This window comes from Aplidium turbinatum, chromosome 18 (genome assembly GCF_918807975.1).
Source record: "Aplidium turbinatum chromosome 18, kaAplTurb1.1, whole genome shotgun sequence".
Classification (NCBI taxonomy): Eukaryota; Metazoa; Chordata; class Ascidiacea; order Aplousobranchia; family Polyclinidae; genus Aplidium; species Aplidium turbinatum.
In genome coordinates, this window is record NC_137489.1 from 3,627,972 (window position 1) to 3,651,743 (window position 23,772).

The 23,772-nt window shown below is 39.1% G+C and overlaps 1 protein-coding gene across 1 annotated transcript; it reads left to right on the forward strand.

Annotated features, from left to right (window-relative positions):
• The first annotated feature begins 429 nt into the window (after positions 1–429).
• LOC145787726 (uncharacterized) lies at positions 430–23,031 on the forward strand. Its single transcript, XM_082599530.1, has 16 exons — positions 430–774; positions 6,966–7,122; positions 10,784–10,947; positions 11,236–11,352; positions 11,937–12,023; positions 12,376–12,524; positions 13,096–13,299; positions 14,465–14,594; positions 15,393–15,533; positions 16,170–16,268; positions 16,751–16,860; positions 17,228–17,358; positions 17,732–17,881; positions 18,346–18,397; positions 18,640–18,785; positions 20,375–23,031. The coding sequence occupies exons 1-16, from the start codon at positions 622–624 to the stop codon at positions 21,574–21,576; spliced, it is 3,192 nt and encodes a 1,063-aa protein (XP_082455656.1). The 5' UTR covers positions 430–621; the 3' UTR covers positions 21,577–23,031.
• The last annotated feature ends 741 nt before the right edge of the window (positions 23,032–23,772 follow it).

Sequence of the window (23,772 nt, forward strand, 5' to 3'; positions counted from 1 at the left end):
TTGCTTCACATGGCACGACATTTCGATTGCCCTTCAATATAAACTGAAAAGTTTTTTGTTTCATGATAGCCTATCAGATAAAGTTGGTTTGCTGCATTACCTTGCTGAAGGCAGAAAATAGGTACGATAGATTTGCTTTATAACGCTCATTTTTGGCAAAAACATCCTACTTCTTATTTGAAATTTGTTGTTCAACAAGTAAAATGCCGAATAAAGCGTTTTGGAATGTTTACATGTAAAACCTTAAGTTTGGCTAGTACGAAAATAGACTAAATCCGATACAATGCGAAACCTACCGAAATATTGCGATCTGAAAAGCGTGGGAAAGTTGCGCAGAAACGTTATGCGCATCGACTCGTGTCGCTGCTTCTGCTTTGCATTATGGGACAGTCACAGCGATTCAGTTCATTCTGATGGGTGTAGAGACAACATGTAAGGCTATGCAGTTTAAATCATCACCACACAAACATGATATGCTGTAAGATAACAATTTCAAGTAGTTTGCCTGTAAAAAGGTGCAAACCAGCCCATCGGTGTGACTTTAGCCGTATTTTTAAGCGGTGAGAGGTGTGCGAAGGCGTTTAGACTAGTTGCTTCGAGGAGTCAGTCTAGCCTGCCAGCATGAGTAAGCTGTCGTTCAGAGCGCGTGCATTGGATGCTACAAAGCCGATGCCAATATACAAAAAAGATGAATTATCAGATTTGCAAGATTATTCGGTCCTTAATCGGGCTGTGCCGCAAATGCCTTCAGGAATGGAGAAAGAAGAAGAATCGGTAAGCCTATTTCTTTGTTTCTCAGTCGAACTTCAGTTACCGTAAGGCGGCGCTGTGGGGACATCCAGGCGGGAAAATCTGGTCGAATTGGTTGACGCAGGGTCGAATCTTGGGATTTACAGCCAATGAGTAGGAGCTTCATAGTATACCTCCAGTCCTCCACTGCCACACACCATTAAATTAACTTGCACATTCTGTTTGAACAGTTTTTCACATGTAGTGCTAGGAAAATGCAATACTTTCTCACACAAAATAGGAAACTTCTTGAAGCATTGACCCCATCTGTAGATTTAGTTCTTAAAAGAAACAGATCTTGAAAAATTTCATTAACAAATACCAGTAGTGAAAATGACTTTAACAAATTTATGACTGTACAATATTTATAACAAAATAATCTACCTCATTAATCAACAAAAATATGTCAAGTGGGGGAAGGGCGAAATGAAAGCAAGAAAATGGCTTTATATATATTCATAACATAATATAAAATTTTTAAATATTTAATAATTAATAAATATATAATATTTAATGCTGTAACATTGTTGTCATTCTAACTTCCACTAAAAATTCTTTCTATTAAATAACTCTTTGAAATAAATGGTCACCTTTTTTTGCCTATGAGATTGTTGTTCTGGTTTGTTGTCATTCGCTTGATTACAAAAATTAATTACCAGGTCTTACCACCAGGTGGCTGAAAACTCAAGCTCTAATGTTTACATAAGAAAAATTTAAACACTTGGAGTGCTGTAGGTTTTGATTCACAAGCCTATAATCTGAAGCGCCTTTTTTTCTCATGTTGTTTATATGAGAAACTTAAAATCTAAAATAACTAACTAAATAATCAGTGATGCCGTAACTCAATAAGAATTTTCATTGTATAAAAGTATAAACATTATAATTTTTCCTTATTGCTTCAAACTAAACTTGATTGGCATGATAGTACGATATAATAATCAGTCAAAATCCATTTGGAAAATACCCATACAGAAAAAATTCTGACTGGAAATGCTTACCCAGAAAATATTCACATTAGGAAAATATGTTGCTGAATGTTAAAGTTTTCTAAAAAATACTGACATTACTATGGATCTCACAAGCCGCAGTTTGGTCTTGAACGGTACTGCGCCTTCGCCATCGCTACTCTCATCTTCACTTCATTTGTTGACTTTCCATTTTCATGAATTGTGGAGTGTGCACTAGGGTGGATCAAAAAATTCAAAATTTTTATTTTTTTAAACTAGTATGTCAAAAAGGTGCAACATTCCCACATTAACATATACATGCAAATTTTTTTTGGTTTTGACAATTTTTTGATCGCCCCCCGCAAGGTTTTAATTTCCCTAATATCGGGTCCGAGAAAGTTGGTCAAAAGCATGAACACTGTGTTACTCATTTATGCGCTTTATGATGTCATAATAAGCAACTTGTGTTTAAACAGATACAATTGGCCATTTTATCACCATGGCTAAAATATATGTATACTTGGTTTTGTATCTCAGCAATCAGCAATGCTCATTTAGCTGATACAGCATTTGATTCTTCAAAAGAATTCTAAATATAAAAGAAGCTTTATAGAGCAATTATTGGAATTTGCTTGCTCTGCAGGCTGGGTTTTTTTTTCGCTGAGACTTTTCGATCATTTGTCTGAAATGACTTGAAAACATTCGATCATTTTTTTTGATGAAAGTATTTCCTTTCAAGTAGCTGACACAAACCAAAATTTGCACTTTCTGACTAGCTACAACATTAAGTTTCGCAGAGAAACGTTGTCGTGTTTTATCTGAGAAAAGTTAGAACAGACAAACGTTTCTTCTAACATTTTGGCCGAATTGATTATATATTTTTTTGGACATTTTGACCAAATTGACTATATTTTTTTTTCGAACATTTTGCTAAAAAATCGGTCAATGACCGATAAATGACCAAAAAAAAAAAACCAGTCTGCAGGTACCATAAAGTTTAATAAAAGTTATCTGCGCTTCTTGCATTACCTCAGACTAATACCCATAACCCTAACTGGGTGATGGCCTAGTTTTATTATTACTTGGTGCTTGTGCTTCCCTTCATCACTATTCAGCGTACGAGTTTGACTGCACTGGTGAATGTAACATTGATCTGGCGATGCGAAACCCAGGATGCTTGAATTACTCAGACACTCACGATGGCTGACTACAGCTAATTAATAGAACCCTTAGATTATATGCATATGTCAGCGATAACAATCCGTATGAGAAACTGCAAGCATTGGTTATGTTCATTATCCGTGTGTTTATGCTCCAATGTGGTTCGCAATAAAATCATATTTATTTTGCAAAGATGGAGCTAGACACATTCACCAAATGATAACCATGTCACGATATTTTAGTCAGAAGCACAAGAAAATTATCGACCTATTTAGGCTACTCATACTTAGGCTACTCTTACTTTGCTCATCCGGAAAATATAATGTTGCCTATGATAATTTACCATTGACCACATATTCGCGAACTAGACCTGCGCAGAGTGATGAAAGCTAGAGCTGCAAAACCCAGCGGAAAAAACGAAATTTAAAGTTCCTGCAAAGCTTAATTTTGATGCAGTGAAATACTTCGAATTGATTAACTAGACAGATCTTCCTATCACGGAGCCTCCTGTAATTAAGACAATGACGGATGCTGAGCTCCGGCAATTCATTATGATAGATGTGATTCCCACTGTATTTTTTCCCAAGTTTCCATGTCACACGCAGGCTGTTGAAAGGCTCGTGAAGCTGATTACCGACGCTTCTAAAGCAGTTTGTGGACCAAAATATCGAGACGGCTTCATTCGTGCCCGAATTGCTTTTCGTCAGTTAATGCCAACATTTGAGTCTAAACATGACTTTACTCACTTTAATTTGTAACTTTTTATTATATTGCTGGCAGTCTTTGTATGCATGAGCGGCTGAGCGCATAAATTAACAGGACGTGACTTTGCGAGTGGGCCACCTATCAATCCTGTTATATAAAGTTTAAGCTTGTGTGTCTATACTCGGCCATCTGATGGTAAATGTTAAATTGTTAATAGGCGTTTACCTGTTGGAACCGTGGGTGGTCCATCGACCAAATCACTTTAAAATTACTATGCTGAAAGAGGGTGAAGTCAAAACTTTTAAGTACACACATTTTCATTGTATTTGGTGTTATATTAGAACCTTTTGCCATGTCTACACAGCGAATTAAAATTGAAAAAAAATTTGCCATGCAGTTCTTGTATATATGAGTGCCTAAATTTGTATATATGTCGCGGGGAGAGATCAAAAACTTGTTCAAACCTCTTCAATTTTTTACATTGTGTTTTGGTGATAGATTGGCAACTTTTGCCATATCTAGCTAATTAAAATTGGGGAAAAAATTTTTTTTGCTATTTTTGATCCACCCTACTGTGCATATCTTAATAGCATGTGGCTATATAGGATGTCATTGAAGTCGTCCCCTAAACACGTTGTCCCTCAATGTCATCCCATGCCGATGTCGTCCCACGTCAATGTTCCTTGAAAGTAGTGTTGCCAGATGTTCAACTTTTTTGTCAACTTAAATCAGGGTGGTCCAAGAAAGACTGCAAACATGAAGGGCCACATTAGGGTCTGAGAAAAACTTCACGGGCCGCATAGTGAGAAATGATAACGCGTTGCTGAAAGTAGAAACGTTGTTAAATAAAAACTTAACTAGGTTGCGATTTTGAACTTCTTTTCTACAGATTTCGATCTGTTTTAGCTACATTCTTACTGTTCGCAGGCAATAAACATTAACAAATCTTGTCGCTGACAAAATACAGTTGCAATGAAAGGACTGAGTTTGCTGTTCTGATCGACCTAATGTTTTGCTGCACGCCTAACTCACTTTTTAATCTCTGACTGCGACTCAAAAAGTGATTTTCAGCTAGTAAAAAAGATGCGATACATAACACGTCAGCAAATTAGCAAACCAAAACAATTTATTGTTTTTTGCTTTTGCATATAGTGTCGATCTCTGGTTTAAATTCAGTGGTCGACAGACGTAAGCAGGCATCCAGAGTTTCATCAGCCATTCTGTTCCGTGTGTCGCTTTTTAATCGCTTCATAACGGAGAAAGTGCCTTCATAACGGAGAAAGTGCTAGCAACAAAAGCAAAATATCAACGCACGTTTGTGTCGTCACAAACCGACGTTGTTCCCTCATAGTTACCTATTGACCTGATTATGCGCGACTTATTTAGGGTTGTGGCGAATGTAATGTATTTTTAAACCTTGGATTTAGCACTGATAATTCCGGCATGCACAAAGTGTTTGCGGCTGCACAAAAGCTTCATGTGACCCGCATGCCAGGGTTTGGACCACCCTGATTTAAATGATAGATAAAAGTTAGGGTTTTTTTGAAACAAACTTTTTCAAGCTGAATTGAAATTTTTGTCACCTTTTCCTTTTTTAAGCAAACATCTGAAAAAAAAACAATTATCGTAGAAATTAATTTTTATTTTTGAAATGTAATCGAATAAGATCCAAAGACTTTTAAAAATGGTAGCCTACCAAATTGATTGTTTTTTTGTTTGTTCATCAACTAATCCCACAAGTTGTACCAAACTGAAAGAATAACGTGACAAACACCACAATATATACATATTTAAAGTGTAATAGCCTACTTTCACAATTCTGCTTTTGTGGCCTACACTTCACCAAAAAATTGTGTTTCCAATGAATATGAAGTCTATTTGGCAGCGTTATTTATAATCACTCACTGGGAACGACATTGGCATTGACGCTCGAGCTGAAATGCAGGGCATATGGAGTCTATTCGGCAGCTTGATTCATAATCACTCACCGGGGACAACATGGACATGAACCTCAAGCTGAAATCTAGCTCATCCCAATGTATGAGGGGACGACATCGTCGCCACCTGGCTATATATACGGTCTTAGTGTTGCTAGATAAGGGATCTTAAAGGCTTGCCAGATGTTTCGTCCCTGAGATCTTTCAGCCCAAGTTTTTGGCACAACAAGTCATTGTCATGGAAAGCGGCGAAACATCGTGACCAAAACAACATTTTATTCCAATTTGGAAAGGGCCAAAGTGTCTTGTGCAGTGATTGGTAATGGTTTTGTTTCTGTGGACTTGATTTATGTTGCTGAATGTTCTTTGCGCTTACATCATCTAAAACTCTCTTATTTTAAAGAACATGATCTTACATTAGTTTCAAGTTGTTTTAGGCTACTTTCGCTTTTGAAATGGCTGTTTGGGAGAATCCAATTCGGAGACGGCCTTTTTGGATAAAATCGATTCGGAGATTTCTTAAATATAGCTACGGCTTATATTTATTTAGACAATTTGTAGGGATTATTTGAGTAAGCGGTTTTTTTGTTTAGCTTCCCATACTCATGCACACAAGAAAGTTATTGTTTCATTGGGGTAGATGTAGATTATCTGATATCTTGCAGATATAGGCTATAGTGATATCCAGCAACAATATCTAGTATATTTAGTAACTTCACTTGAGACATTTTCGCTAAGACTTCATTTGATTAACCACTATTTTTAATCATGAAACACTGTTTGACAACTGTTTTATTTTTTTTTGCTGAAACTTCAGTTAAGACCTTTTTTCGACTAACTACTATTGTAAGCTAATTCTTTTGCATAAACGATGCTGCTGTAAGGGAAAATTCCCATTTGAAGATGCCAGCCTTTTTTACAAAGATTTCTAATATCTTACAGCAGCATCTTTTATTCAAAAGAATTAGCTTACAATGATGGCCATTTCCATGTTTTTTTTAGGTCTTCCTTTTCTCATTTTTCCCTCACTAATTTATTTCAAAGTTGCTTTATCAAATTATTCTCATCCTTTTGTGCAAGATGTCCAACCCATCTTAGAGGATGTCGGCGCAAATTATTCTCTTTTGTTGATGAGAACAAACCATTTTTTAATCAACTGTAGTTGTTTAAAAATAGATTATTATTAGTAGATAAGTATTTCCACAAACGATATGATTTTTGACCAACTAGTAACTAACATAAATTTTTGTGACGTAAACAACTGCGGAATTGTCATTCTCACTGTGAATTTTATAATAAATTTTGAAAATATGAATGATTCAAGTCTGCAAAAATGTTTGGAATTCTCATATGACCGAGTTTCACAAAAGTTTTTTTGTTGTCTAAAATCAGACAATTCTGTGATACTCATGTTTTTGTGCTGTAGGAACACCATCTACAAAGAGCTATATCGGCCCAGCAAGTATATGGAGATGCAAAGGTTATGGTTATTCCTGTGCCTGAGGCCGAAGTGTCACTGGATGCATACAATGGCCTTTACAAGAAATCCTTTCGTTTACCAAAACATTATGTTCATAATCAAGGTTTGTTGTTTTGCCTCACGATGGCCCAATGTGTTAATGTTTATCAAAATTATTCAGTTTTCTTGGAATTGTCAAGATTTTCACTTGTTGCAAACTACTGCCATCCTGGCGCATCATTTCATTTTTAAGTGTATTCCATGAAAATAAAGGCCTCTGAAAACATTCTACTATATATACTTTATAAACCCGCTAAAGTTACTATGTTTTATTTCTCTATACTTTATATACTTTAAAAGTTTTTACAAAATTTGAATAAGTTTAAAATTTATGCATGCCATCTGATCACATTAAAGTCTCATTGGCATGTATTGGCTACTTGAACGTGTTATCACTGGTGTGCACTGCGCTGCAGGAGGTCCATGACGTCAGACGTATGCCAGTAAGCATTCTCACTGTGTCACTCACTGCTCAATTTGTTGTATGATCATTTAGGTAGGTGTCAGTTGAATAGCCGAGTGGTAAGACCCCTGGTGTGGTATTCAAAAGAGTGGTGGTTTGACATTTTGCCTTCTCCTCTACTTAATCTATATCTTCAACCACCAGTTATAAGCCTGGATATAATGACATCATTTAGGTGCTATCATATTTGAGTGAATCGTATTTTATTGGGTGCATGGTGGTTGCGACAACGTGTTATATTTTATGAGTCTCCTACAAGTCAGCAGTTGTGCACTGAGCACAAGGCAGTTCAGCAAGTGACAACTGAGCTGGCAACCTTTCAGCAACTGGCTGAAAGTTGACAAATGATGAAACTGATAAAGTAACAACTGAGCAAGCAGAAACTTGGCATGTCACAAATTGTCAGCAAATTCAGTTTAGCAAGCAATCACTAAGCAAGTCCGATGCTAGGTAAAAATCTCATTTGCTGATTTAGACATTGACTGAAATGTACTTGTTCAGTTGTCGCATATCCAGTGGTCTGACGACCATATTTTATCAATAAACAGATTTACAATTGTATGTAATCAGTAGGTTTAACAATGCTGCAACACCATGAAACATTCTTGTGGAAAACTATTACACCTAGGAGCAAAATGGTTGGAACGCCTGGTTAATCTAATCAAAAAATAAAGAGCCCAAAATGTAGATACCAAACTCATGTTCAGCAAACAAACGTTTCGAAAACTATAACACTGAAGATGAAGACAGTATAGTTTTCGAAACGTTTGTTTGCTGAACATGAGTTTGGTATCTACATTTTGGGCTCTTTATTTTTTGATTACTATTACACCTCTTTGATAATAAAATATCCTGTCTTGCCACACAACCATGCATCCGATAAAATACACTTAGCTCAATGCCTAAGCCCTAAATGATCATATGACAAATTGAGTTGGTCAACACCTCAATTTCCTGGCATCATAGTATGAACACCAACGTAGGATGTACTTAATTGCCTGCGCTGGTAAGACAAGCTCCAATTGGAAGTCCAGCAAGTTTTCCCTGTTGTGTGGTGCCAAAAAAGTTTCAACTGAAACATCATGCAGCGTATTTTCATAAGTCCATGTCTCTACAGTGAAAAATGACATGAAGACTTGTGAAAGACTATATATTTATTAATGCAAGCTGAGTGGTTGTGCGATGTGTGTGGAAAATATCTATCATGATCTGATCCTTCTTTTATATCAACCTTACGATTGATTCTTGGAAAATTAATTTTATGGCATTAAATGCAGGCCTCGAAATTCACGGCGGACATGTCCGCTGTCACAGTATGTGTTGTCCGCGGGAAGTACCCTCTAGATCGGTCATATTTGTCTGCCGAGAAATAACACAAGAACTAGCGATACAAATCGTCATTGCATAGCACGAACAATTGTTGCAAGAATATAATTTCCCGCGTATCTAGAAAATGTGAATACTGTCGCTTAGCTTCCATTGAAGCAGGAAAACTTTCGCTTTTCACGTTGCTTCAACGATTGATGACATTGAATCAGCGTAACAAAGGTGAATTCTTTGCCAAGAATCGATGGGAATACCGGTACATCTACACTAATCACGCGCAACTTAGTTCAATTCTTACGTCACTATGTCTGGCTTTGATCTCCGAGTAATTTTGATAAGGCAAGGTTGGTTACAAAATCAGATTCTACGAGAAGACTATTACAGCAAGATGCAGCAAATAAGTAAGAAAAGGCCCACGGAAAATTCACTTTCGCTCACATGACACGCAAAAATAAACCTAAAGAAAAAAGCCTAGTGAAACTTTGCACAGCAGAAAATAGTAGCGTTAGTATAGAAGTTTTCCGATTCTTGCCCAGAGCATTGTGACGCAAGAAGCCACACGACCTCTTCCGGTGGAAGTTATCAGTTGTGCGGCGTATTAAACAGCTACACGGCGCTTTGACTCTTCAAGCGCACGTCGTTGGTCTGATGAAAGCCTTTCAGAGTGACATCGCTGAAATTTTACAAAGCCTTCTAAACTGTAGCTATAGTTCTCAAATGGCGAAGAATTATCAAGATAAAGTGAATAAGCATGACGATCGACGCTAAAACTGGTGTGTCCGCCGTGAGACTGAATTTGTCCGCCGAGATAGCTGATCAGACCGGACAGTGCGGACACGTTTGTCCGCCGTCAACAAAAACGAATTTCGAGGCCTGAAATGTGTTGCAATGCAACTGCTTTGATTACTTTTTTGATACGTAGTTGATTGGATTTTGGTCTGGTTTGAAACAGTGTAGTTTTGTGTTCCCACATGATCTTCACTAAAACTGTCATGATAACAAAGTTATTTTTCATACGCAGGGTTGATCGGTTTAAACCGGGGCAGTTTTGACCACCTATTGCTGGTCAAAACCCCTGTAGTGTATGAATCGAGTTGCTTTTCAATTGAATTAAAAATATTACCCTCCAAAGGCCTCCATGTTTAGTAATGATGTTCAGTTCAACTATATTTTGTTTTGATCAACAATAACCTAAATGCTGGATTTGGAACAAAAATATTCAATTTCTCTGTTTATTTTTGATATTTCAATCAGTTGGTTATTTTAATTATTGAGAAAATTCAAATTCTAAAAATAAGTTTCTGATGAACCAAAAATGCTTGGTAGAACGATGAACAATTTGCACAGCCAACTGAAGTATCATACAACAATTTATTTTTCTTGTTTTTGGCGGCGCCGAAACAAGAGAAAAATCCAAGATGAATAATAATCTTTTGTACGAATTTTACAGGCAGCCATCTGTGGCTGCCTGACAGGTCGGCATTGGCGGCCATTAATGGAAGTTCAGGCGGCCATGGCCGCCAGCTATTTCGAGGCCTGCATATCAAAATGGTCACAACTCACAACTGCTTTTATATTTCCTAAATAGCCCATAGCCCAGGCAGCCAACCATTCACTACATAAAAATATTTTTTTGAGTTTCGACCAGTTTTGACCGGTTTAAACCTAGTTTTCACCGGTTAAAACCAGTTTTGACTACTTAGAGATCAACCCTGATACGTCACATACTAGGCCTCATTTTGCAGTAAATTCTTCAATAGTCTACAATAACAGTTAGAGACGATACCAACCAGCATCACTAGAAAGTTCGTAATTGACAACCTTCCGGCCGGTTCTGCTGCTTCACGTTTTGATTTAAATATGTTCAATAATGTCCGAAGGCATCAAACGACTAACTTCATGATACTTGCGTCATGTGTGTTGCTCAATGTTCCAGCTCAAGCACTTAACTCTATATTGGAGCAAGAGAAACCGGATTATGACATGGACAGTGAGGATGAACGATGGGTGAAGGACGCCAACAAAAGAGTCGGAATCGATGTCACTGCGGATCAATTTGAAGAAATGATTGACAGATTAGAAAAATCATGTGGAAATCAGGTGTGGCTTGAGAAAAATTTAGGATTTTCACAAAGCTGCTGATCATGCAATATATTTTTAAGGGGCTTTTACATTAATATTGTAAGTTTTCACGATTTTTCACACAACTGCATAAACTTCAGAGATAGCTAGACATATTTACATCTAGTAAACAGTGCATATCATGTTTTCTTTTTTCAGTGTTTCGATCACTTCATTTTGAAGGCACGTGCCCCTCTACACATGGCATCTATTTACATATGTTTTTTCATATTAACATGCGTTTCCATTATTGCACTTCTTTTATAGATCGTGACCTTGCAAGAAGCTAAGCTTCTTCTGAAAGAAGATGATGACCTGATAAAAGCTGTATATGACTATTGGACCAGAAAAAGACTAAGAAACAAAGGATCTTTAGTGTTCCAAGTAAGGAATTAAACTTGACTGTTATTTGACTGTTCTTTTCGCATGTGTTGGCAAGTTCCGGTTTCTTCAATAATTATTTGCTATAGATTCAATTTCCGTTTCATTACCTAAATCTTCAAAACCAAACAAATAGTAAAATCTGTTGTGTAATTTGTAAAAATAATTTTTGCATTAAAAATGTATATCTTGTATTTGACTTTGGATTTTAAGTGTTTGCTACGTTGTGCATAATTACTCCATATCTGTGATTCTGTGGTCATGGCCATGAATTAAGCCACCTATGCTATGAAACGGAATATTTGTACTGTTCAAAATCGTCCACTGCATGCCTATAGTATACCTAGAAGCACTAGAACTTCAAGTACAAATAGGTTTTCACAAAATAAATTAATTTTTTGAGAATGTTTGACTTAATCACTGCATCTATAGTAAAATTGGACGCGGTTGTTTCTATGGTGAACATCACTGTGAGGTACGACTGCCGCTGAACCTGACATCATTTCGATAGTAACTAAGGCATATGCTTGTTATTGGTGGATGCAATTATAATGTCCTCCGACATCACAATGATGGTTATTGTCCAGGTTCGCCAGGAACGGAGGGACGGTTCTTCTAATAACGATTCCTATGTCGCGTTTCGACGAAGGACAGAAAAAATGCAAACGAGAAAGGTACCGATCGAAAACTTGTCAATTGCACCGACATGTCCGTTTGTTCAGGATTTCTTCTGGTGTATTTTAACTTAAAATTACTAGAAAATGTTTTTATCAATTGATATTATAACTAGTTTATCAACCAAGCTTCTTTTCTTAGTTTTTGACTGTAAGTTTTGTACAAGTAGGCCTATGCCGCATAAAACAACGATTACTTGAAAGGAAGTTCATATTGTGTTTGTTTGTTTACCAAAAGCCAAGTTCCTGCTCAATTTCTTTCTGTGCAAAGACAACAGTTGATGTATATTGTGACATTTAAAATCGGATTGGCTTGCAATATTGTTGTGCTTATGTCATGATGACTTTGCAGAATCGAAAAAACGATGAGTCATCGTATGAGAAAATGTTAAAACTCCGGAGAGAATTAAGCCGAGCTGTTACTATTCTTGAAATGGTCAAGCGGAGGGAAAAAAGTAAAAGGGAGTTGCTTCACCTAACTCTGGAAATTGTTGAAAAAAGGTGAAAGCTGCATTCATGCTGAAGTTCTAGAGCTTTTTCCAACCCATATCATCATGTCTAATTTGATAACACTGATTGTTTTGTAAATTGAAACTGTTACTAGAACACGATAGTGCCTTTTTCGATATTGGTTATAATATTTATTGGTTGATGGAAAATCACAAATGACATCTTGAACTTAGTTCATTTGTTGACATTTTCACGAGCATTCCTCTTTCAAATTCTTGACCTGTTGTGCTGCGTAATCATTCAGTTATCATTTTATATGTGAGCAAGATAAGCAGCTTCTCAAAACTTTAGATTAGACCATATTTTTATTATACTGTATGTTTCTCTAGTATTTCTTATTCAATGTAAAATTAGTTTTCTTTCAAAGGCTTGACAAAGGCTAGGCGCATGGCCGAAACCGTTTGCAATTTTTTGTTATGATGCCAAATGTTGTGTCGTTGCTCAGTTAAATTATTTAATAATCTCTTTAACGCTGTTAAAACATCAAATACTCTTGATGAAAGTTCGATCTGATTAATTCACCATCAGCGATTTAAGTTGCATTTTTATTGCCTCTTCCTAGATACCAAATGAAAGATTGGGATGAAAAATGTATTCGTTCTGTTAAAAAGGAATTACACAGTCAGCGGGCACGGTCACTCTACCGCCCTCTAGCAAGCGCCTCATCTGCTCAGTACCGCAAGAAACGGCTGCTTAGCACATCTTTCTCAAAGAATAAACTTCCTGTCAATAACACTCCTTCCATATCAAGAGGGGAATTAGACAGGTTTGCTAAGTCTACTTATTTTCAGATTGTATTCCCATTTAGTCTACACACAGGATGGCGCAGACAGTGGGAAGGCGCAGCAAATAAGGCGTTGGCTTTCCCATATTGCGAACCTTATTCGACTGCCGGCTTAAGCTGATCGTTGATAAACACTGCTCACCTCTACCAAGGGTCTAATAAATTCGGTGGGCGTAGTTGCTGAAGGTCAAGGATAGGCGGCCTAGAGAAAGAAACTGGCCATTTTACTTTTCTTGGAAGGCTTCGTACAATGAGAACCTTAATCTTTTCATCCCCGAAGCTCAGTGACTGGGTGTGGGACCACATTTATTTCAATCTCAGAAGGGCAAGGAAGTTAAGCACCGTATCCTTCCTGAGGCATTTTTTAAGAGCCTTGCCAAGATACAACCGGATACTTCCACTGGTAATCGAACTGATTAACATCGAAGCACTACTCGGATCCTTTCATTACCGTCATGCAGTCGGTATTTCAGTTGAACTCGTGCTGTATGAAGCACATATGACAAATATTGTGAGATTTTATCACTTAAACGCTCACATTGCTTTGCATTGCTTGCAGTTTGAAACGATACTGGTAATAAACTAATCAGAATTACGTTGAGCAAGGTTTTCTACAAGTTTGACCTGGCATGACTGGAGATAAGTAATTATATGGACAGTTACCATAGAAAATTAGGTATATTTCAAGGTTATGCAATGTCAATCTTGTAGAGATACATTTGTTATAATCCAAGAAACATTAAAGTTAGCATGTTAAATTTTGTTGAAAAGGAGCGATCTTCCTGGCGTCAGCACTACCTGGCGTCAGCATTCGACTGCCGAGAAACACATGTTAAATTTTGCTGCACCATTAACAGATAAAAACATGAGCTGATTAACTATACTTAACCACAATTAAGCCAAAGCAGAAGAGTCCTACTTTTGACTGAGTAGGCTAACGTTTTTCAACTCTGTCGCCTTATTGTCGATCAATTGCTTATGGTATAGCAAAATGTAAGATGAAAACTATTTTTAGTGTTCCTTCGATAAAATCAAACTTGTTGTGTTCGATCGTTGTAGATTAGACTTGCAATCACTGAGCTGGAAAGTAACCTTCTACTTGTAGTTCCTGACTGGTGTGTTATTTTTTTTCTTCTCAATGTTCCAGAGATATTATTCCAAAGAAGTTGAAGAAAAAACGGCAGCGAATTCCCCTCACGGTTGGAATGTCGCTTCCTACTCCTGCCCCGTTGCAACCAACCAAACCTGTGAACGACCGCACGCCTACCATTAACAAGGTATCTCATCGGACAATTGCTTTATCGATTTTCCATTTTATTTGTCGACAAAACTTGAACACCCATCATGAAGTTTTTTTATAAACTTTCATTCTGTGTTTTCATAAAATATTTAATAATAATTTGGATAAAATTCTAAAGAATTTTTTCTAATTTTCGATATTCTTGTTAAGAATTTATTGAATTCCATTTATTATATTTATCAACATCGAAAGTTGTGGAGTTGGAAATGTTAATAAACGAGTTATTATATTGTTCATTAAGTTCTAAATGTTTTGTTGAAGTGAACATTAAAAGTCTCTGTCATATCCTTGTTGTTAGAAGTTTTCACTTAAAACTTTTGAAAATTCTTTGTCACAAGCCTTGCTATGTTACATAGATTGAGTTTCGCTTTGAGCAGCATGATCGTTATTTATTCCACAAATGTAGATACAAGCGATCTGTTTTAGCCTGATGCTGCTGGTTCGCTGTGGTAATAGCGGTTCGCGCTAGCTTTTGAAACACAGTTCCCTAGTCATGTGTATTGTGTAAACAATTATAAAACAACGACACTCTGACTCCAACGGCATTTGTTATTGCACATGACTAGGGAACTGTGTGGCAGTGGCAAACCGCTGCTACCCCAGCGAACCCACAGTCGCGTATCAGGCTAAAACAGGTCGTTTGCATCTACACTTGCGAAATAAGCAACGATCATGCTGCTCTCTGACTGAGTGCTAGAAAGGTCACAATGTTTGTATCTACATTTGTAAAAATGAACTCGCCATGGTATTTATGGGCCATCTCATTTCCATCAAGGTGCCACCTGTATCCACGTCCATTACCCCGGCCACCACGGCAACTCCGAAACCCCCGCCCCCACTATCCTACCAGGATGTTGTCGACACGATGACGCAATACGAGTTTCCGAGGTCGAGCGATGAAGATTCAAAAAGCCCGGTACAACGTGTTTATGTCATCACAATGTACTGTTTACATTGTATTGTTTCTGCCACATGACATTAGGTTTTGTAACGAGGTTAGAAGAACAGGGCTGCACACCGCTTAATGCACCGGTTGTAACATTGAGTAAGATTTAACTACAATCTTGAATGACATGGCGGTGGAATGGTGCAACGGATAAGGCCTTGGCTTTCCAATTATGCAAACCTGGTTCGACTCCCGGCTTCAGCTGGTTGTTGAAAACACCGCTCATGTCTACCTAGGCCTAGGGTGTAATAAATTGGGTTGGCATAATTGCTGCAGGAAAGGCGACCGAGAGAAAGGAACTGGCCATTCTACTCTCGTTAGTGTCGAAGGCTTAGTACAATGAGAACCTTATCTTCTCATACCCGACACTTGAATCAAGTATGGGACGGACCACCTTTACCTTGAATGACAAATCAAGGATTGAAGGATAGAACTAAAATTTCTGACACTGAGATAACGCTCTTTCGTGTGCTGAAGATTATTGAAAATGACGTTGGCCAAAAGTTACAGTGGGAATCAGTATTGGGTTTGGTCCTACAAATCTAATCTTCGCCCTCGTACAGTTTCAAGTTGAAGGTTTTCATGTCTACGTCCTTTTTTCCACAGCCGACATCTGGGAGTTCTCCCACCGAAAATTTCGACCCCAAAAGATTCCCTGATGGTGTGTTTACCTTCCGAAGAAAACCAGGCTGTTCTTACAACGCTGTAAGTATTTATTGGAGGGTGACAGGGCGGTTGATGACCACTCTGCCAAGACTTTTGTTCAACAAAAATACCTTCCATCTTCGAGCCGCATTATAACTTTGCAGTTTTTCGAATCACGGTAAACTGTCTGATTTTAGTTTGTGTGAATGCCTACAATTATAATAGTATGGCATGTCTGGTGCTTTTGTAATTTTGCTGATGGACATTTATTTAGTCATTTTCAGCTGCATCCTATGATGACTCACTCTTGCTTGACAATGATGAAAGCAAAATCTGATTTAATGAGTCTGAGGATCTAACACAATTCTTTTTTCACCGCGTTTTTTCAACTTATACTTCAATTGAGCAGTAGTGCTGGTGATATGATAACCAGTCGTGGCATGTTATACCACCGCTTGAGATCATCTTGTGTTGGTCTGACTGAATATTCTCAACAGTTTGTTTTTTTACTTTTCATTGATAACCAACCGGCACTTCCGCAGCCTGGCAACGATTTGATCGGGGACTGGTCATGGATGAGTGATCCGAAGCATCGCTACTCCCTTACGTCACTATCTGTACCCGACCGTTGCGTGGGCTTCGCGAGGAGAAGGTTGTTGTTTGTGTACTTTTGTAAATGAGTAGTTGTGAAGATGAAGTTATTTCTTGCCAGTAAGGTGCACCAGCCAGGGTGTCGCATTTTGACGTTATCTTCCAGCTAGCAAAGTGCTGTCTTTAAACATCGTTTCAACATTGACTAACGTTGTTCGTAAAGGGCAATCTGTTTGCTAGCTGGGTATTATAATTAGCAAAGGTGCTTTTAGAGTTGGAATTCTGTGACTTTATTTGTAACAGACCGCGCTGAATTGGGCGCAAAGTTCTTCCTATTATCACAAACTGTTCCCAGAAAGAAAGTTGCCAACTGCCGTCGTTTTGTTCCACATCTTCCAGCGCCCAATTTATTGGCTATTTACTTACAGGGTTGGTCGAGGTGGTCGTATCCTCCTGGATCGGGCTCACCATCCATACTCCCGTCAGCTGGAAGAGCTTGATCTTGGCAGAGCGCATGATCATTTACCACCCACACTGGAGCTGCAAAAGATCGCAGAAGGTCAGAATGTTTTTTGACTCTGTCACATTTTTCCTGCAGTGCTGAATCGGTTATTGTGATTGTAATTTTTGCTAGCCATTTTTTGATTGAAAGACGTAAATGCGATATCGTCTTTTTAGAGGTATTGTGATATGATGGTATCATCAGTTATTATGATGATATGCGTGTGGCGTAACTTCACTAATGACACATTTTGCATGTTAGTACTATAGAATGAAGACATCTTAATTGCAAAATTGTTACTGATGCAATGCGGAATAGATTCGTTTCCAGAGAAGGGTTTTGATTTGTTCACTTGGTGTAGGGGTTGTACGAAATTTTGTTGGAACAACTTTAATGTGTTCGTGGTGTTATTAACCTGCTTCCTGTTCAGAAATCAAAGAGAACCGATGGCGTCATTACACTCCCACCACAGCGGGTCTTCCCCGTTGCCAAGGCAACGATTCCTCCTCCTCTGAGCTCGACCCAGCGCAGTCCTGGTCATCAGCTCAGCTCGGATACGATTTTGGTCGAGATTTTTCAGGTGTGGATGTGCAATGTAATAATAACTGTGGTTTTTATACCGGGTGGATTGTGTTAAAAAATGAGTGCATTTTGTTGTGTTCTTCCTTTTGTGTATATGGAAGTGCATGTTTTAGTTTCAAATGGCATCAGAATGGTGTGTATGGTTTATTGCAATTTATTTATTCAAGAGTTGAATAAGACTTCCCCCTGACAGCGCCAAGTTTCTAACTGAAGGCACCACCCCACCGAAGGCGCATGCACATAAATGTTTTCTTGCTAACGCCCTCTTGAAGATACCGCTTGGATGCGGAATTGGTTTTTTATAAGTTTAAAGAAGTCCCACAACCAGTTGCTCTTTTCTGAATATTTACTGCATGGTGAGTACTGTCACTGGCGATGGATCTTCAGAAAAAAAAAAACAATCATTAAATTCTTTTAACATAAAGAAAGCGATTTCGCAACAATTTATTTTCTCGTTTCCAGACTCAAAGTCGCCACCATCCCACCAGCACGGGGTAGCCACCAAGAAGCGACGGTGAGAGGATGTTTGTCGGATAGGCTATATTCTTAACATTAATCATAATGAGTGCATTGTGTCATTACAATGAACAGGTCGAGATATATATTGAAAAATTGATTGCCGGTGAAGTGCAAAGTAATTGGGACTCTGACCGAGTTAGACCTGTCGAAATGAAAGCTCTACAAAAGATGTATGTTTTGGGTTTCAAATCTTGTTCATAGATATCTAGCTTCATTTCACTTTTTTTCCTTTCTCAGGCAACCAAACACTTCACATAAGAATCCACAAGGTGGAGATGTTGTACTAGGTTTGGACAAATCTTCCATCGCGTTTGCTGTGTCGGCTCTGGTTACCATGCCAACCACCACTCCACCCACCGTCACCATCACTACGGATGCCACTAGTAAGTGGATCAAAGGATCGCCTCTTTCTCATTGCGGCTTGTGAGCCTCGCTTATAACGAGTGTCTGCACAATGCGCATCTATTCGCTGTTTACATCGGCAGCGAGTGAAACGTATTTTAATGAATCAATGATTTGATTTTCCGAAGTTTGTAAGAAGTTTGTTGAAAGTTTCCGAAGTTTGTTGGTTGGTTGGTTCTCGCCATCCTACTCTGCTTTGAGAGAGGCAAGGTGAAGGGAACAGGGAAATGAAAGCTTACAGTTTCTAGTGCGGACTCGGCGCGTTAGTGATGGTAACTTAGTCCAGTCGCTCTATCTTTCGGAAGAAGCAGAAAAGATGTTCGGCAGCAGTTATTATCACGGCTGAGCAACCCTCTTAAGGTCCACTCTGCTTACCCTGAATAGGGAAGGGGCTAGAAAAGGTGCCCTGAACATAATCTGCTTGAACTCAACCTGTCTGGAAAACCGCGTCCAGGGGGTTCACCTTACCTGCGGTCGAAAAACGAAATATGTAACCATGACCTACTAGAACACGGCCTGATATGTTGTTATTTGAGGAAATTTCTGAGAGTCTGAATTGTTACAATCATAGCTATGACAAACCTGTCATCTTCCCATTTCCAGAAGTAAGTACAATAAGCAGTATTTGCACCTAGACATATTTTTAGCTTGTTTAATCGGAGGTTGGGTAATATAGGTATGTACGTTGAGCACAGTTTACACAATAATAATGTAATATGTAAGACTTTACAACTGCACTCTGGAGGTAGTATCGTTTGGTGCAATTGTATGTTCCATTAAAATACCAAGGATTAGTTGTAAGCTGTTCATTTGATGTGCCAATTTAAATTTTAGTTTGTTTTGTTTTTCGCCAAGTTTAATTTTGCAAGTAAAAGATGTCTTTTGGCGAAAGATCCTGCTATACAAAAAAAAATCTAACGACTGTATAATTAGACTACTACCAGAATGCAGTTGGAAAGTCTTACATATTTTACATTATTATTGCACAAATTGTGCTTAATATACATACCCAATCTCCGGCAAAACAATCCAAAAATATGTCTAGACTCTAGATGCAAATATTGCTTATTTTACATACTTCTGTAAGTGAGAAAATGACAGGTTTGTGATAGCTACGATTGTAACAATTAAGACTCTAAGAATTTTTCCAAATAGCAACATATTTGGTCGTGGCCGTACTGTAACCATGAAATTTGGACCCTGGAATGTTGTGACATTATTGGATAATTTCAGCCCTAATAGGTCAGAAAGACGAACTACTATCATTGCTCGTGAACTACATCACTCTGCTTTGGTGGTTGAATGTTGCTTGGATTGTATTCGTTATTGTATGTGGGAAATCCTTTTTCCATTTCGTATACTTTATACCCGCATTAACCACTCGCATTGAAACTCTTCATGCAAGAGGCAGTCCATGCTTGGAATCAAGTGCGACAATAAAAAAAGAAGATAAACCACTCATTTGTGGTATTAATTAATACATTTAATCGTTTATATATAATACTGTAGTTGTAAGTGGAAGTCGAAGAAGTTGAACTGGGACGATATTTAAGAACGTTTTTTGTTTCAGAATCATCTCGCGTGTCTTCGAGTGCGTCCCAGTGCAGGCCTGCCAGCGAGGTATCAAGAACCAGCATTCCTGCCATGCAGAAGTGCGTCACGTGCGGCGGCATTGTCAGCCTGACATCGACTCTCACCGACATGCGAGCGGGTCATGCTGCTACCAGCACCGCTACAGGGCAGCACAGAGTCTTGCCGGTCACTTTATCACTGGCCACCACAATGCATCAGTCGTCCGGACAGAGGGCCACTGTCCTTCCAGCGACTATGACTGTTTCAATGCCCAAGACAGGCGGGGGGTCGCAAACTCCTGGGGTCCCTGCTTTCTTACGCATCAGCAGTTCGGGGGCTGTAGTTGGGGGGACCGTACTCTATGCGGGCCAGCAGTCTCCCCTGGTGAAATCTGATGATGGTTCAGCTGCGATAAAGACCAAGAAGGATCCCGTCTCGGTGTGCAGTGCATCGAGCACACCCACCCACCCCAGGAGGACGTTGGGGCAACGGAACGCTGTCAATGTTAATTTAGCCTTACCCACCAATGTCCGTATCAATTCCGAGTCAGTTGGACTAAGGGCAACACAATCCGCCCCAAATTCCCCACGGTCCCATCCTGGCGAAGGGGGCAACGTCGTAGCTGTTAAGTCGGCCCGGTCCGGAGCCAATTCTAAAACGATCAGTTTGAATTTAAGCAATTTGACAAACAAACAGACTCCGTCGAATATCCCAACATCAGCGACGCCATCCGGACAAGTCTTCAGCGCCGGAAGGATCACAATCGCGAACATGATGAAGCGGTCGGGAGGTGGTGCTTTCTTCTCCGTCGCCATTCCACAGAGCGGCAAGTTTTCTTCATCTACTCCCTCCACCAGTTCCACAACGCCAGCTAGCGGTGATAGTACATTATCGTCAGGAGACGGAAATGTCGTCATCGCCAAGGTAGATGGTGGGAAACCGAAAGCGAGGACTAAACTTCCTGCTGAGCAGCAACCAAATTCGCGGCCGGATCTCAAGCCGGTCACTTTAGCAACTTTAACAAAAAGCGGCGGGGGCGCGTCTTCGAGTGACCCCGGCGCTGTTAATCACACAGTCCAAATAAACCTCAGTTCTCCCAAGCCGGAACCGCCATCTTCAACCAATATTCTTGGCACCGTGGCCACTAACACGGTCCCGGTGAAGAGCTCGAAACCGTCGCGACCCATGGAGGTGACATGAGTTGACACCCAACACAGCATTGTTCATCGAGCATGATCATGTAACCTCGTATCATTGTTCCTTTCACACATGCGTTCATAGCCCAGGAGGTGCTCACTGGTGCAAGTCCCATGTTCTATCGCACCACGGGATTGGGCCAGGGTGACAGTTTGTTTACATCTCAATGCAATTTGTTTCGACCGTTATCAATTTTAAAAACTTGAGTAAGCAATGACAAATTGTAAATTTTTTCATTTAAAAAATGGAAACATTAATTTATTGCGTCACCAGCAACTTCAAGACAATTCGGGCATCGTCATTATTTGATTCCACGTTTTAAAAATTCAACGCTTGCGGTTTGGTTTCACCAAACTGATGAATCGTGACGTCATCTACTTTGCACTTCAATAACTGTTTGGCTTTAACTGCTGAAGTTTGTTTGCAGCGCTAAATTGTAGGAGCGTTTCTTTTTTTTTGTAACTTGCCGCTTTTAAGTTGACGGACATTTGCCAAACGCCCGGTGGCCGCATGAATGAAACCAAAAGTTACCTGTGAAGAAAAATCCTATGTTTCAAAACCTATTTCATCATTTCTTGCAGTTGCTGGATTTTGGCAACAAAGAAAAATAATATTCGTAAATGTGTTCTTCTAAATATGGTTCTCTTCCATCAGACAAACGCTGCATGTGGCTTTCGATTCAAACAAAACGAAATATTTGATTTTCCCAGACAATTGTAGGCCCCCACTTGAACTAACGTGCAATCCTTCATGCCCCACTACTTGTGGGGCTGGGTCTGCTACAACTACTGTAGTGGCAGCTAGGAACATAGAAGAGTTAAGTTCATTCAACATTTTTAGTTTTTACTTTCCATGAGCCTACCTGCAAATGTTTGGATAATAATTAACTAGAAAATTTCTTCATTTTCAACATGCATTGCAGTTGCTGAATCAATGTAAAAATGGACGTTTTTTAGTTAGGTGACTCCAGGTTGTCATCTCCAGTCTTGGCGTCCGTTGTTTGATTGTATTTTTGAGATATACGATAGTGAAATTTTATTAGTTCAACCTTTCCTTGCATATCACGTTCGACTTACAAAGTTTAAAGAATTTTTCAAATATTTTTGCCTGACTGCTCCAATGCTCATCGTCGTTTTGCTTTTTAAAGATCTTTAACATTTTCACTTAATTTCCAACGCATCGAATGGTTTTTAAATGAAACTTAATTGTGCACACTAATATTCTCAAACAATTATCTAGTTGCTTTGCTATTTTCTTACGTTTTCTTTTTCATTTTAATTGCGCGTTTTGATTAGCCTAGACAGCAAATCAATGGTTTTTTAGATTGATTAATGTAAAAAATGACTGATTTGCTGTCTGGGAAGTAGAGCTGTTCGTGCGGTTTGCCGGAACCCACCTGTAGAATGTTGCGTGTTTTGTGATCTGTTTCAACAACACACTGACCGACGACGTCTTTAACATGTCTCAGTCTTCATAAGTCCTACACAGACCTAGTAGCCTGACAGGGACTCCCAAATCTTTATGAAATAGTTGAACACAATAAGGCACCTTGTCGTCACGATGACGCAATGACCACGTCATCGCACATCTAAAGGTTTACAAAATCCAAATGACTCAAGCTCTAAGTTATCACTTTGCGAGTTTATTTCGAGAGTAACTAAAAATTCCTCGATAGAAAAGCTGCTGGTCCTGTCGCTGCCAAAGACGACACGCAAATGGAGTGATGGTGATAGAGTGATGCAAAATGTTACCGTCCTCCTGGATAGCTCATTTGGTAGCGTCCAACTTTGTGCACATAGAAGCCGCAAGACCAAGCGGTGCTGGTTCGACTCTCGGGGTGTGCGCTTGAGCGACGCTTTTTTGGCCGAGTGGTTAGCGCGTTGGGCTCGCAGTCGAGAGCCTGCATGTTCGACTCCAGCCACCCGCACTTGCTGTTGTTTCTCTGGGCAAGAAACTTTACGATAATTGCCTCTACCCAGTGATCGATTTCGAGTAATGGGTAGTACCAAATTTAAGTCATAAGTAGAGTAGACAACCGGAAAATCAGACATTGCTGTCGGCTGCAGCGTGGGTCAGGTGTATGTCGGAAGGCGTACACCGATGCATAGCGCTCAAGTCCGCTTTCCCGCAATGCAGGATAAACAAACAAACAAACTGCTCTCCATTCAACAGCACTTAGTGGATGGAATATTTCCAACA